Here is a 14,101-nt window from a genome sequence, read left to right as displayed (position 1 = left end):
AAACTTATTTATTCTACATTTTATCAACTACCGTTTTTATTGCTTAAAAACATTGCTGGTGTCTCTATGGCTATAGTTTTTTTTAATACCGTAGACCTACTGTGGAACTTTCCAGACGTAACAGTAACATCTAATGAGTAGAAGGTTTCAGACTCTGCACCAGAAAAGTTAGTGTGTTTTTAAAAATATACTATACTGTACACAATGTTTATTTTTGTCAATATCTGCTCGCTGTGTTTCCATTCCCCGCTGTGATCTGTGCTGCAGGTCTGATGTACGTGATCGAGACTCAGAAAACCCTGGACCTGAAGGTGAACCTCATGGCCTCTTACGTCATCATCCCTCAGACCGGTTACTATGACAACACCCAGAACATCCTGCTGCTCGACCTGGGACACTTCAAGGTACGACTCGACCGTTTGGAGACAGTTGAGCGATAAACAGAGACCAAGATAACGTGACTTGGTTTAGTACTGGTCAGTCTTGGTCTAGTTCTGGTGTAGTCCCAGGGTTTGACTGCTTCCTTATCTACATGAACTCCACCTCTTTTGGATTTAAAAATACACATATAAAAAGACCCAGTAAGTACAGAAACAGAGACAATTTGTCATTTTAAGACTCTTCGGAGTGTTTGAGTTGTGAGGAGCTCAGTGTAAATTGTAGGTTTTGTATCACATGAACCCAGCCTGGAGTTGTTCGGTCCATGTACCATGTACCAATTTCAATTTCAATTAAGAATGAAAACAGTTTGATATATTTAATTACTCCACTTTAGTGTCAAGAAACAAAACAGATTTCAACCTCTATTTCCAATATTTAATTAGGTTTTTATTTGATGGTGTTGGTGTATTTTATTCTCTCTGGTTTATTTCCCCTGGAAGTTCTGCTGCTAAAAGGACTTACCTGAAAAATCGTTGCAATTTTGTGGACAAACATCTCCTCTTCTTTTATAGCAACGTGTTTACTTTTGCGTCTTAGTCATTGTTGAACTCCATGACGAGGAAGCAGCGAGGCCATAAACTCTCCTTTGTTCAGGTGACACTGAATTCTTGAATTCACACACAGCACTAAGCAGCATAATTTCCCAGGGACAAATAAACCAGAGAGAATAAAAGATCAAAATTGAAAAAGGCATAATCACTGCTTTTTGATTGGTGTTTACATGAAATAAACTTTTAATTAAATATTGGAAATAGAGGTGAGAATCTGTTTTTTTTTTTGTTTGACACTAAAGAGTAATAAAGAAATAACAAAAGCAAAAACAAAAAAGAGCATATGGTACATGGATCTTGTTACGATACTAAAATTTCAAACTCTAATTCATCACTAAGGAATAGATTCGATACTAAATACAGATTCCTATACCAACAATGAGAGTAAAAAATATGGTAGTACTTTCTTTTCTATTCCCATGTGTGTTTATATATGTAATTCTGATACAGCTTAAGATCATTCTAAAGATATACAAGGAAGGTTCATTTCTGTCCTCTGAATATGAATTTTTTAGTATCGATTAGAGCCCGACCGATATGGATTTTGCTGTGGCCGATATGAAACCGATATAATGGGAGTTTGTCACTGCCGATAGCCGATATAATCGCCGATATATTTAGTGATGTAAAAATTCACTGTAAATGTTGAATTGTTTAAAAAACTTAGGTTTGGCTCTGGTGGATTTTAAATTGGGTTTATTTAGGCAACATTTATTGTTATTCTGCCTCTTTACATCATATTTACAGACAGTAGGTTGGCTTAATGGCATTTTTGCATCACATTCTAGACACTAGTGATGGGTATTCCAGTTCTTTTTAGAGAACCGGCTCTTTTGGCTCCCAAGTGGGCTCTTCAGATTGTTTTGTTGCAAGCAGGTCTAAAGCATGTCTAAAGCAGGACTGAATCAGGACTGAACCAGGTCTAAACCAGGACTGAAAAAGGACTAAACCGGGACTTATAGCCGATATGCCTCCAGGTGCCCATATCTGCCGATATTATCGGCCAACCGATATATCGGTCGGGCTCTAGTATCGATACTTGCTCAAATGAGTCTCTAGTTTCGATACTAGTTTTAGTGTCGATTAGCATCAGATTTTTTTATACTTTTGGCGTCCTAACCCAGCCCGCAGCGATGGAGCCCTGACAGAAGTTTATTGCTCTCACAGATGTCGAGCCAGAGCAGAAAGCACCTGCCGCAGCTGTCCGTCACCTGCAGTAACATCGAAGACATCATGTCCAGAGCCTACGACAGCTTCGACATCCAGCTCAGCAGCCTGCAGTTCCTCTACAGCAAACCAGGTACGGCTCAGAACACACTGGAACGGACAGGCTCATTACTCAAACTCCTCACAGCACGAGAAGATGACAGCAATCAGGGTTTTCTTTTTTTTGTCACTTTATTTTTCTTGAAGGTTTTCACAATAATAGAACAAAAACATGTACAGTGAGCATACATTTGCACAAAAAATATGACTTTTGTATGATCCACAATTTCATATATGCATGAATAGCGCAACACAAACCATCTACAAGACTTCAGTTTAATATTTAGACCATTTACATCATCTTGCATCATAAACATCAAGCAGTTAGGGTTTTCACGCTGTAGAAGCTTTTACGGCCTCTTGCTTCACTGCATATTTCTCTGATCTGGCCAAGATTTTAAAACTTATCTCAGGTTATTCATCTTGTTTTCAGATTTATTATCGACTTACTAGTTCTGGGACTGCTTAATTCTTGTCTTGAGGTAGTTCAATTTAAGATGACTTGTCAAGTACAATTATCTTGCTGCATGGACAGATAATTTCACTACTTTTAATTTAAGTGTTTATATCTTAAATTTTGGCCTAGCTTTTTTTGCAGTGTTGGACATTACAGCTAAAACCAAACTTTAAATTTTTTCCTGAGATTTACATACAAAAGTCCATGGCATACATATTCTGAATAACTGATTTAAAGATGTAGTTAATTTCATTCCTTTATATTGTTTTGTGTCAGATGGAGATTGGAAAATGGCGCGTAAACAGAGAGAGTCTCCTCTGCACATCCTGGAGCCGGTGGATCTGAAGGTGGTGTTTAGTCGTGCCATGGTCGTCAAAGACTCCCGCATGGCCAAGTGAGTCTGTCATCAGCTCTGGGGTTTCATGACACGTCAGATTAAGACTGAATGTATTTCTCTTACAAGTACCGTATTTGTCGGACTATAAGGCACACTTAAAATCCTTTAATTTTTCTCAAAAATCAACAGTGTGCCTTATAATCCAGTGCGCCTTATGTATTAATTCATTAATTAATTGTGCTTATTGACCTTGAATGGATTTTATGTGGTACACGGTGCTCAAAAATCTATCAAAATGTTTTAGTACGACTTTGTTAAACTATAAGGCCGCACCGCTTGATGGATTGTTGGAGCATTATGGCTACTGCAGTCAGGAGCCTCGCAGAGTAAGTGAGTCGTGTTTAGCCCGACAGAAGCTGAACAGCATCAGCGCACAAGGAGCGAGCTGTTTTTTCAGCGCTTATAGTTTATGCAAATGAGTCATGTGGTTTTAAGTCTTATTTCTCTAAAATGTAAACAAATGTGTGCAAAGTTGCATTAAACACCTTATTACTCGACATATATTTGAGATCTCCTTGTAGGAAATAAAAAACAAACTTAAATTATCCACCCACATTTACGTTCATAATACACATTCACCAAGATAGGGAGGCAACGGCGGGCGAAATTATGCCGCAATCTGCTAATGGATCGTGGACGCCTGGGCTAAAGTATCAGTCTCAAGTTTCGTCCGTTTGTTTCGCTTAATGCGTCTTATAATCTGGTGCGCCTTATGTATGAAAATGGATGAGAGAATTCAACATTATTGATATTGCGCCTTATATTCCGGTGCGCTTTATAGTCTGAAAAATACGGTATTTGAGCTATTTGAGTTATACATTACAGTAAAAAGGTTCAGTTCAAAAGTGCACAATTAAAACTGCTAAACTTTTACAAAATTTATATGCTTTCAGAAGTTGCTCCTGCTGTAACCCTTTCCTTTCTGCAGGTATAAGCTGTCTGGAGAGCTCCCGCGTCTGTCTCTGCGTATTTCTGATAACAAACTGCGCAGTGTCCTGGAGCTGGTGGACAGTATTCCTCTGCCTGAGAGCCGGCCCCCCGCTCGCTCCAACCCTCACCAGGGCTCCATCAAGGTACAGACACGAACAGACCAGAAACATCAAGATACAGACACAAACAGACCAGAAACATCAAGATACAGACACAAACAGACCAGGAACATCAAAGTACAGACACAAACAGACCAGGAACAGTCAAGATACAGACACAAACAGACCAGGAACATCAAGATACAGACACAAACAGACCAGGAACAGTCAAGATACAGACACAAACAGACAGACAGACAAACAGACCAGAACAGATCAAGATCAACAGACACAGACCAAGGATCACAGACACAAACAGACCAGGAACGTCAAGACAGACAAACAGACTCAAGACAGACACAAACAGACCAGAACAGTCAAGTTACAGACACAAACAGACCAGGGCTTTATCAAGGTACACTTCAAAAAAGCGTGCCCAAAATTTATAAAACACTTAAATCTATCAGAAAATGACTTAAAAGTAGTGAAATTATCTATCCGTGCTTGACAAGTCAAATCTCTAGACTAGAATTAAGCATCTCAGAACTATTAAGTAGATAATAAAACTGAAAACAAGATGAATAACCCGATGTAAGTTTTAAAATCTTGGCCAGATCAGAGAAAGTTCTATCCCTAGTTTGTGTTTTGGATTGGCCGTTCCATTGCACTTTCTCGAGGTGAAGATCGTTTTTTCCCGAGTCCTGAGCACAATAGAATGCAGCATAAGATTTTTGTGAATGCCAAAGATTCTTCTCTTCATAAAGTCATTATATTATAGATGCCTGTTTCTCCTCTGTCTTTAGCCCAGGAGCTTCACTCCTCAGCTCACACACAGACGCCCCCTGAGCCTGGGAGACCAGCGCTCCTCTTTCATCTTCGAGTCCTGCGAAACCATCACCAGCCTCACCTCAATGGGTAAAGAGACGTTTTACTGCCACAATCTCATTACAATTTTAATTCCATGTTTCTCCAAAGCCCTAAGTGTAAAGTCCCATTTGTGCGTGTGTGTGACAGGCTCAGAGGAGGAACTGTTCTACGACGCTCCCACTTCTCCTCTGGACGATAAACCCTTTTTCCCTGATGATCCCAGACCTCTGCGCACCATCAGCAAGAGAACAAGCCTGCAGGACGACGCCAAGAAGAACATGACCGACCTCGTACTCAACTTCGAAATAGACAAGGTACTTACACTGATGCCAAACGATTTATATCAGACGTGGCACAAAGTTTGACAGTGTAATCTAGTATAAACAGACATGAGTGCTTCAAGTAAATGACTGTGAAACTACTGCTCAAGAAGGTATGAAAATCCATTAGAACTCTGCTCAGATCTCTCTATGACCAAATGTGAGGTTAACGCATAAACTATGAATAGAATTTAAATTTAACAACAACAAAGGCTAAAAGCATACCTTTATATTCTTGTTTTTGTTTTGTTTCATTCTGGCCAATATAACTGTTTCATATTTTATGTGAATATGTGACCAAATCAGCCCCAGTTTTGTAACTCCCGAGACTTTTTAAAACGTCTCATCAGATGAACTGAGGATAAACTGAGAATGTCACATGGACACACAGAGCAAAATACTGGAGCTAAATATTAGTGATCAGTGAGAGACCTGGCCTAGGTAGCAGCCAACACAATCAATAAAAACAATAAAATCATAAAGTACCAACCACATTATAAAACAGGGTTCTCATGGTCATGGAAATCCTGGAAAAGTCATGGAATTTCAGTATCTCTTTCACACAACTACAGTGTTCTGTTAAGTTCTCATGAGGCTATTCTGATTATTTCTGAACATCTGCACCTTTTGTTTAAAAGAGACGACAATAAATACACTGACAGTATTTTGAATGTTAAAAAAATGTAATACCAAACCATAAAGTGAGTGGAAAGGGTTAACATTTAATATTTAACCCTAAAAGTCTGATCAGTTCACATGTAGGTGCCGTAAAGTGCCGTAAAATCATGGAAAATTCACTTTAGGTCATGAAAAAGTCATGGAAAAGTTTTGAAATTTTGTCAATGAAAAAGAGTGGGAACTCTGATAAAACCATTTGCGTCTCTCAAGAAAAACATACACACCTCTTGGTCACCACAATTTTGAGAAAAATCTTGAATTTATCAAGTGACACCTTAGATTCCAGTGTAAAATCTTTTATTTGTAAAACTATATTAGTTTTATTCTGATCTTCTGCGAGCACCAGAGCCAGTATTAGCGCCCCCAGTCTGAGTCATGTTTGTGTGTGTTTTTGTCCAGTTCTCGGTGGAGCTGTGTCGCCTCTCGGAGGCCGTGGAGATCACTGTTCTGCTGCTGGAGATCGAGGGTCTGGGCACAGAACTGAAGCTCAGAACCTTTGACATGACGTCCAACACCTACCTGAAGGAGATCTGCCTCAAGTGCCCCGAGTACATGGGTCAGTGTCAGGAAGGAGGTCACAGTCTCTTTTCTGTTTTAATAATTGAAATATGAATTACATTTTTGAATATATTAAACATAAACATAAACAGAACAAAAAACAGAACAGAGAGGCACAACATTAACAAATTCTCGTTCCTCATATTCCTCCCATATTTCTAAAACCTGGATTATTCACTGCCATCGGTTTATAAGCCCCATGAATCAACGGAACTTTAACATTTGCAGTAAATTTTTTGCTTTTACTAAATATTATCTGTGGACAAAAGATCATATTTTTCACCAAATAACAAGGTGCACATCGACAGAAGTTGGCTCCTGTGTTCTATAGGGTTCTGAATGCAAGATCTGTGACATTTTTGTCCGTTGTAGTGTTATATTTTAAACTGGCTCTCCAGATTTGTATCAAGAAGCAGGTCTGAATGCCACAGTGTAAATCACAGGCTGACTCACTCTCTGCACTTGGCACGGCTTTTCAAAAGGCAATCAGAGCCAATTCTTTTTCAGAGCTGTTTTTTCTTGTAACGGCTGAAAATATGTTTGTTGATGTAATTAAATCAATAAAGAATGGACTGTAAAAATTAGAACGTAAAAAAAAAAAATATGATTACACACTGGTTTAGAAAAAGTGAACCTGTATCTTATAAAAAGGACGAGCCGCAGGGGCCAGTCTAGAATCCGTGTATCATTCGTTCATTTGTTTTTCAATATAAAACCAAAAATAAGAATGGAAAAAAACAACAATTTTCTTCATTATTTGTCTCCAAAACCAAAATGAGAAAGCTAATTTAGTTTTTTTCATTTTTCGATTTTGTGTTTAAATGAATAATGGAAAAAACAGATAACGGCCGTTTCCCGTTTTCGTGACTTACACTGCAATGCCGGACTGAACCAGGACTAAAACAGGACTGAACAGGTCTAAACCAGCTTTAAACCAGAATTGAACCAGAATTGACTTAACCGGGTCCCGATGTCAGTCCTAGTCTGGTCCTGGTTTCCTGATCACCTGACAGTTCTGGTTTAGTCCTGGTTCAGTTCTGGTTTAGTCCTGGTTTAGTCCTGGTTCAGTTCTGGTTTAGTCCTGGTTTAGTCCTAGTTTAGGACTGAGACCGGGACTGAGACTAGGACTGAGAACGGTTTAGTCCTGTTTTAGTCCTGGTTCAGTCCGGCATCGCAGATCAAGTCACGGAAACGGGAAACAGACATTATCCATTTTTTCCATTATTTATTTAAACACAAAATCAAAAAATGAAAAAAAAACAAATGGTTATCAATTTTTTCATTTTGGTTTTGGAGACAAATAATGAAGAAAATAGTTGTTTTTTTGTTTTCTTATTTTTGATTCTATTTTGAAAAACGAATGATACACGGATTGTTTAGCTCTATATGTAAGTTGTGTTTAAAGTATTGTGTTTAAAAATGTTTTCATGTAGATTCTGAGGCCAAAGAGGTTCAGCTCATCACCACACGAGACAACTGTGAAGAGGACCTGCTCACGCTGGAGTACATCAAGGTCTGAGCCACAAGAACCAAGAGATTGAGTTTCATACAGTATACAGAATGTTAGACTTGTTTAATTGTTTGTTTTTTGTGTGTGTGTTTTTAGGCAGATAAAAACGGCCCTGAGTTCAAGTCTCTGCACAGCAACACGGAGCAGCTGACCAAGGTGAGCATCAGTGACAGCTATTAATGAGATACTGGAATTTGAAAGGTCACAAATGGCAAACCATGAGGGCTGAAATGTCAACGTTCTTCTAAAATGCATGTGGTTCCTCTATTGTTGCATTTCAGTCTATGCCCAAATGTTGAAACCACATCATATCACCAAATCAATAACTCATCTTTATTTTATTTTCAAAATACACGATACATGGGCCCAGTCAAGCAGAAGTAAACAACAAGGCCAAAAATTCAAGTTAATGCATCTGATATAAAAATGTATTGAACAGATACATATGTACTCTAGTTTATGAAACTGTTGACCTTTTTTCTGTACCATTTTTGGTTCTAAAGTTACATATGTTTTAAACAGACCATGTATGAAACATGGAACAAAAATTATTTCCCAAATTTCAAAGACCTGCAAATCATGTCAATAAATGGATGTATTTCATCATATCTTGTGTTATTCCATCTTTGAACTGTTGATGAAGGTACATGATTTAAAACAAAAAAAGTATTTAAAATTATAAAAATTTGCTTGGAAGGACTGACATATTTTATAGAAAGTTTCCTTTCATTTTGAAGTAATATTAAAGTTTTCAGAAGAAAAAAGTTGACAAATTATACAAAATCCTGCACCTTCTACTTGTTTGCACAATTTTCCCTCTGTTACTTTTCCCTCCGTTACCATGACCTTTCTTAATAAAAAATCTCATTACTCAAAAAGTAAGAGGTTTTTCAACCTAATCTTGTACCATATGGTAGAAAACTATATGAAGCAAATATTCTAAACCAGTTTGTTAAGGATATGTAAGTGAGAACCACGAGTTATCACTGTTTGTATTTATTGACCAAAAAGTGCTGCATATTTCATTCCCTCCGTTACCAACATGAGTTTTAAAATTTTTTGTCAACAACTTGAAAGAATATCACAGGTTTAACTTGACCCTGTTGGAGTGTAACTCTTTCCTACATTCTGATACTTTACTTATTTCAATAGTCCCTCTAGTTTCTGAATAAGAGACATTTGAATGTAAAAAATCTGCCCCTGTTTCCCTCCGTTACCACTTGACCGAACCCACATGTAGGATTCAGCGGCGCTTCATAGCCGTTTTGGCACAATTTGAAAATGAAAAAAAATCACTTTTTGCTCCCATGAACTGTACCTGTCCATAGCAATGGACTTTTATCTATTCAGATATTCTATATTTATCTAATCATTTTAGATCTACATTGTGGTTTAAAATGATCAAAAATAAATAAAAATCTACATCTGACATAGATTATAACTATATAGCAGAAAAAGCATGATAGGTCTTCTTTAAATGTAAAAAAACTCAAACAAATGATTCTGTTGTCGTGTTGATCAGGTGACCTTCTCCTCTCTGGACGTCCACCTCCACACAGAGGCTCTTCTGAACACCATGAACTTCCTGGACAATCTTCTGCCAAAAAAGACGTCCAGCCCGAAGGAGGTGGGCCCAGAGGAGCTGCCCACCATCCCAGAGGAAGATGAAGGCGACGGCGAGAAGGAGGAAGAGAAGAAGGAGGAGACCGCGCTCGTCAGGAGACCAAGTACGGAAACAAAAATGACAAATATGATCTTGAAAAGGCGGTTGTCAGTACAGGAGCTTGCCAGAAAGTAAATAAATAATGCAATGTTTTTGAGTAACACTCTTCTTTTTTTTGTTTCTTTAGGTGTTAAAAGCTCAAAGTTTGCAGACATAGTGAACATGCACATCAGAGCTGATCTCCGCTGCCTCAAAATCTTCATCCGAGGACAGAAAGCCAGAATCTCAGAAATCAGCATCGAAGGTCATTTTTTATTTTACTTTTTAAAACATTGTCCTTCAGAACGTGTTCCAAAACCACCGCCCAATGAATGGTGGATGGTGAAGTTTGCTGCCATTGTTTTCATGTTTGTTCCTCCTGTGCAGGTCTGGTCTCTGAGGTTCTCATGAGGAAAAAAGAGATGGAGATTCTGGCTCATTTGAAGAACATCATCATTCTTGACTGTGACAAAGACGCCCTGTACAAAAAGGTACATGTAACTATTATAAAAACAGTGGGGTGGTTAGCACTCTCTTCTCCCAACAAGAAGGCCCCACTTTAGAGTTGGCATGTTCTTCCTGTGTCTGGGTGGGTTTCATTTGAGTACTGCATTTTTCGGGCTTTAAGTCGCACCAGCCAAAAAATGTGTAATGAAGAAGAAAAAAACATAGATAAGTCGCACTTTTTGGGGGAAATTTATTTTATAAAATCTGAGACCAGGAACAGACATTTCATCTCGAAAGGAAAGTTCTAATAAAAACAATAGAAGAGAGAACAACAGACTGTCAATGTCACATATGAACAGTTCTTCAGATAAACTATAACATAAACAACAGAACAGAACAAGTTTAACAAACTCTCCATCTCGCTCCAAAGCACTAAATCCATTCAATTCTTCGTCCTCGGTGTCACTTCTGAACAACTCCACGACCTCCGGAGGTAAACAGAGCGTCGCTTCCTCTTCAGTGTCGCTGTCGTCAGACTCAGCATCAGTTCCAGTTAGAATTATTCCGGTCTTTCTGAATCCTGACAGGATGGTTTCGGTGTCACTGAAGTCCAGGCTTTGTCCATCCATCCAGTGACTTCAGGAAAGTTTCATGGTGCATCCTCCCGGTGTCAGAAGTTTCTCGCTCACTCCAAACTTTCTTTCTGCTGCTCGATTTCCGTTTTCGGCTGAATATTTCACGACTTGCAGCAGGACAGAGACTCTTTCTGCAGGAGACATGCTCAGTAGAGTGAAGTGACAGTGGTACAGGAGGAACAGGAGCAGCAGATACTGAAATTTTAATATATAAGTCGTAGGAAACACCCAAACCATGAAAAAAAGTACGACTTGTAGTCTGAAAAATACGGTACTACGGTTTTCCCCAACTACCGAAAACATGAAGCCCAGTCCTTCAGAAACACATCTGACTTTATCTGGAGCTGGAGTTTATGCTGATTGAAGAATGGTTCAAATGAAAAATAAATTTGATTAAAATGTACAAATTATTAAAATAGTCTAAATAATTTACATAAGTGGTTGATTCTTGTGCTTGTAGGCTGTGTCCATTGCTGATAAGGAGGTGTTTGACTTCCGCATGGTGAACTACACCTGTGCCACTCAAGGAGACGCGTACCTGGACATGTCTAAAGTGGACACATCTGTCACTCTGAATGTGGGCTGCATCCAGGTTGTCTTCCTCAACAAGTTCCTCTCCTCCATACTGGTGAGTAAAACCTTACCTTTCCTTATAATAAAATATGCATAAGAAAGTTTTTAAAGCAGTGTATTATGCAAAGTTTGATCAAAAACACACTCAGATACAATTCACACAGGTTTGAATCACAGTCTTTTCTGAGCCTTGTCCCTTTCTAAGCAGCAGACTGATCCATAAGAGATCAGTGTCTACAAGTCTTTATTTATGTCCACAAACCAATGTCTGATTCATTCTGGGTGTTTTTAATCATTTAATTAGGCCAAGCCTGCTTGGAAAAACTTATTCTTCACATCTCTGAAGCTTTGTTAGTTTTTGGATGGGAGGCTGCTGGGATTACCAGGTCCACAGAGGGCTGCCAGTGGGGCACAGTCTGCCCCAGGGCAGCTGTGACTAAAGTGTGTGGAATAAAGGAATGAATGCCTAAAATCATGTCTTTGAGCATCTGGAAAAGTGTTGTATAAGACTGATGCATTATTATTGAGGAGGGTGAATGCCACCAAATCATTTTTTAAATACTTTTTTGTATTTTTGACTGTGTTGTTGAATGTATGTGAATACTAACTACGTGTAAAGGGGTTTGTGAGAGCAAGTTAGTTATTTAAATACCTACCTCCCCTTTCACAGTTTGAAAAGCAGCTAGCCTAGCTTTAAATTAGGTTAAATATTAAATGGAAATTAAATTTTATTGGTGACGAACACCTGTTGTGCTCTGTTGTTCCAGGCGTTCATTAATAACTTCCAGGAGGCGAAGGCGGCCCTGGCAGAGGTGACGGTTCAGGCTGCAGAAAAGGCAGCGTCTGGGGTGAAGGAGCTGGCCGAGAGGAGCTCCCGGATCTCTCTAAGTGTGCACTTTAACGCTCCCGTCATCTTCCTCCCTCAGTCCTCCTCTTCCTCAAACGTCATCGTAGCAGATCTGGGCCGACTCTCCGTCAAGAACCGCTTCGTCACAAAGCCATTCAAGTCCGACGCCAAGATCCCCCCGGTGGTCGATATCATAAAAGTCAAACTGACCGACCTCAGGATGTACAGGTGAGTGAGGAGGTGTTCATTTTGACAAGAAATAAAAAATAGTTTTGATGAAAATCACTTTAATTTGATAGTAGATTTAGTCAAATAATTCCTTTTTAGTTTTAATCTAGTTTTAATGTAAATGTCATGCTAATTTAGTCGACTGTGGAGTGTTTCCTCTTACCCCAGAGGCTCGTGCTGGTGTCACAACACATGACATGAAATGCAATTTATGCAATTCTGGAGTTTCAGTAAACTATTGGTTCTACTTAATATAATGTAGGCCTAATTATTTTATTTCAGAAAATACATTTTTGTGGTGGTAACAAACTCTTTTCTTTTTGCACTGTGAGGTTGATAAATAATAATAATACAGCAATAAAACTGTGCTGTGGTTTGTATTTCAGAACCACGTACAAAAACGATAAGTTCCAGGGGGAGACTCAGCTCTTGATGCCCGTGAGTCTGGACCTGGAGGTTCTGAGAAACCTGTCGTCAAACTGGTACCACAACATCCCCGACATCGAGATCATCGCACACCTCAAACCCATGAACGTACGTATCCATTAAAGCTGCCATCTGTAATCAGACTGACAGCTCCGCCCCTGTCGTATTCTCAAATATCAACACTAGAGACTGTCCAAATTACTGCAGTCCGCTTTGGTCTGACAGAAGAAGACCAGAGAGCACACGTGAGCCAGAACAGAGGCCAGGTGAGGGGGAGGAGGGGACAGATGAACTTACAGATGGCAGCTTTAAGTTTGAATAATTAGAAGAAAATACAAATATGTTTAGACTCAGACAAACTTTATAGATCATTAAGGGAAATTACTTGGAAACAGTTTATGTAAATCTGTGTTTTTCATAAGAACTCTTGACATTGAGACTTCCACTGCTTCCACATTTACATCTCTGTATTTCTCTGTGTCTGGCAGCTGATCTTGAGCCAGGACGACCTCACTGTGGTGCTCAGGACTTTGAGTGAAAACCTGTCTGAGAATTCCGAGCTCGGTGGCCCCTCGGAGCCTCCACCCTCCTCTGACCCCGGTGACCCCGGTGACTCTTCCGACCCCTCCTCTGACGCCTCCACCCGCGGCTCAGGCACCTCTCCACCCAGCCGAAGTGAGCATGAGTGATTGATTTTGATTAATTGTTGTTTTTATTTCGAATACATTTATACATTTAGACTTAGGAACAGTCCAAGTCTCTCTGAGGGAAATTGTTTGGACACAGTAGCTCACACATCACAATAAATATAATAACCAGGATCGCCGCAAGGTCTTAAAAGTCTTAAAAAAAGGTCTTAAATTTCATGTTCCTAAATTAAGGTCTTAAAAAGTCTTAAATGATGTTGTCCAAGTTTTATTTTTTTCACAAAGGTCTTAACTTTCGTTAGCCTATTTTTTTGTAAACTTTTGTAAATATATTTTAACACTATAAATGATTTTTTTTTGGCCATTTTACCAGCAATGCATACTTCTATAAATGAGTTCTGAATGAGATTTTATATTTAAAGTATTTTTTGTTGTTTAAAGCAGTGAGTAATGGTCATTATTAGAATTGGATCTGGTGGTTTTCGCCTGCATAATTGGTGCGATGTTGGTCTTAATTTTCTTT

General features: G+C 38.9%; 1 protein-coding gene across 1 annotated transcript in view; it reads left to right on the top strand.

Annotated features, from left to right (window-relative positions):
- vps13a (vacuolar protein sorting 13 homolog A) overlaps positions 1 to 14,101 on the top strand; it is a 90,648-nt gene that overhangs the window by 27,255 nt on the left and 49,292 nt on the right. Inside the window, exons 21-35 of the mRNA XM_055161364.1 lie at positions 2,160 to 2,292; positions 2,992 to 3,109; positions 4,041 to 4,185; positions 4,944 to 5,055; positions 5,155 to 5,321; positions 6,405 to 6,561; positions 7,997 to 8,076; positions 8,170 to 8,229; positions 9,596 to 9,800; positions 9,924 to 10,040; positions 10,163 to 10,266; positions 11,318 to 11,485; positions 12,198 to 12,505; positions 12,892 to 13,039; positions 13,420 to 13,606. Of these exons, the coding sequence (XP_055017339.1) occupies positions 2,160 to 2,292; positions 2,992 to 3,109; positions 4,041 to 4,185; positions 4,944 to 5,055; positions 5,155 to 5,321; positions 6,405 to 6,561; positions 7,997 to 8,076; positions 8,170 to 8,229; positions 9,596 to 9,800; positions 9,924 to 10,040; positions 10,163 to 10,266; positions 11,318 to 11,485; positions 12,198 to 12,505; positions 12,892 to 13,039; positions 13,420 to 13,606 (2,209 nt within the window). The remainder of the gene's footprint in view (positions 1 to 2,159; positions 2,293 to 2,991; positions 3,110 to 4,040; positions 4,186 to 4,943; positions 5,056 to 5,154; positions 5,322 to 6,404; positions 6,562 to 7,996; positions 8,077 to 8,169; positions 8,230 to 9,595; positions 9,801 to 9,923; positions 10,041 to 10,162; positions 10,267 to 11,317; positions 11,486 to 12,197; positions 12,506 to 12,891; positions 13,040 to 13,419; positions 13,607 to 14,101) is intronic.

Source organism: Boleophthalmus pectinirostris, unplaced genomic scaffold (assembly GCF_026225935.1).
Source record: "Boleophthalmus pectinirostris isolate CB_2022bp ecotype Guang Dong unplaced genomic scaffold, ASM2622593v1 HiC_scaffold_4, whole genome shotgun sequence".
In the NCBI taxonomy this organism is placed as follows: Eukaryota; Metazoa; Chordata; class Actinopteri; order Gobiiformes; family Gobiidae; genus Boleophthalmus; species Boleophthalmus pectinirostris.
This window is presented reverse-complemented; position numbering and strand designations above follow the sequence as displayed.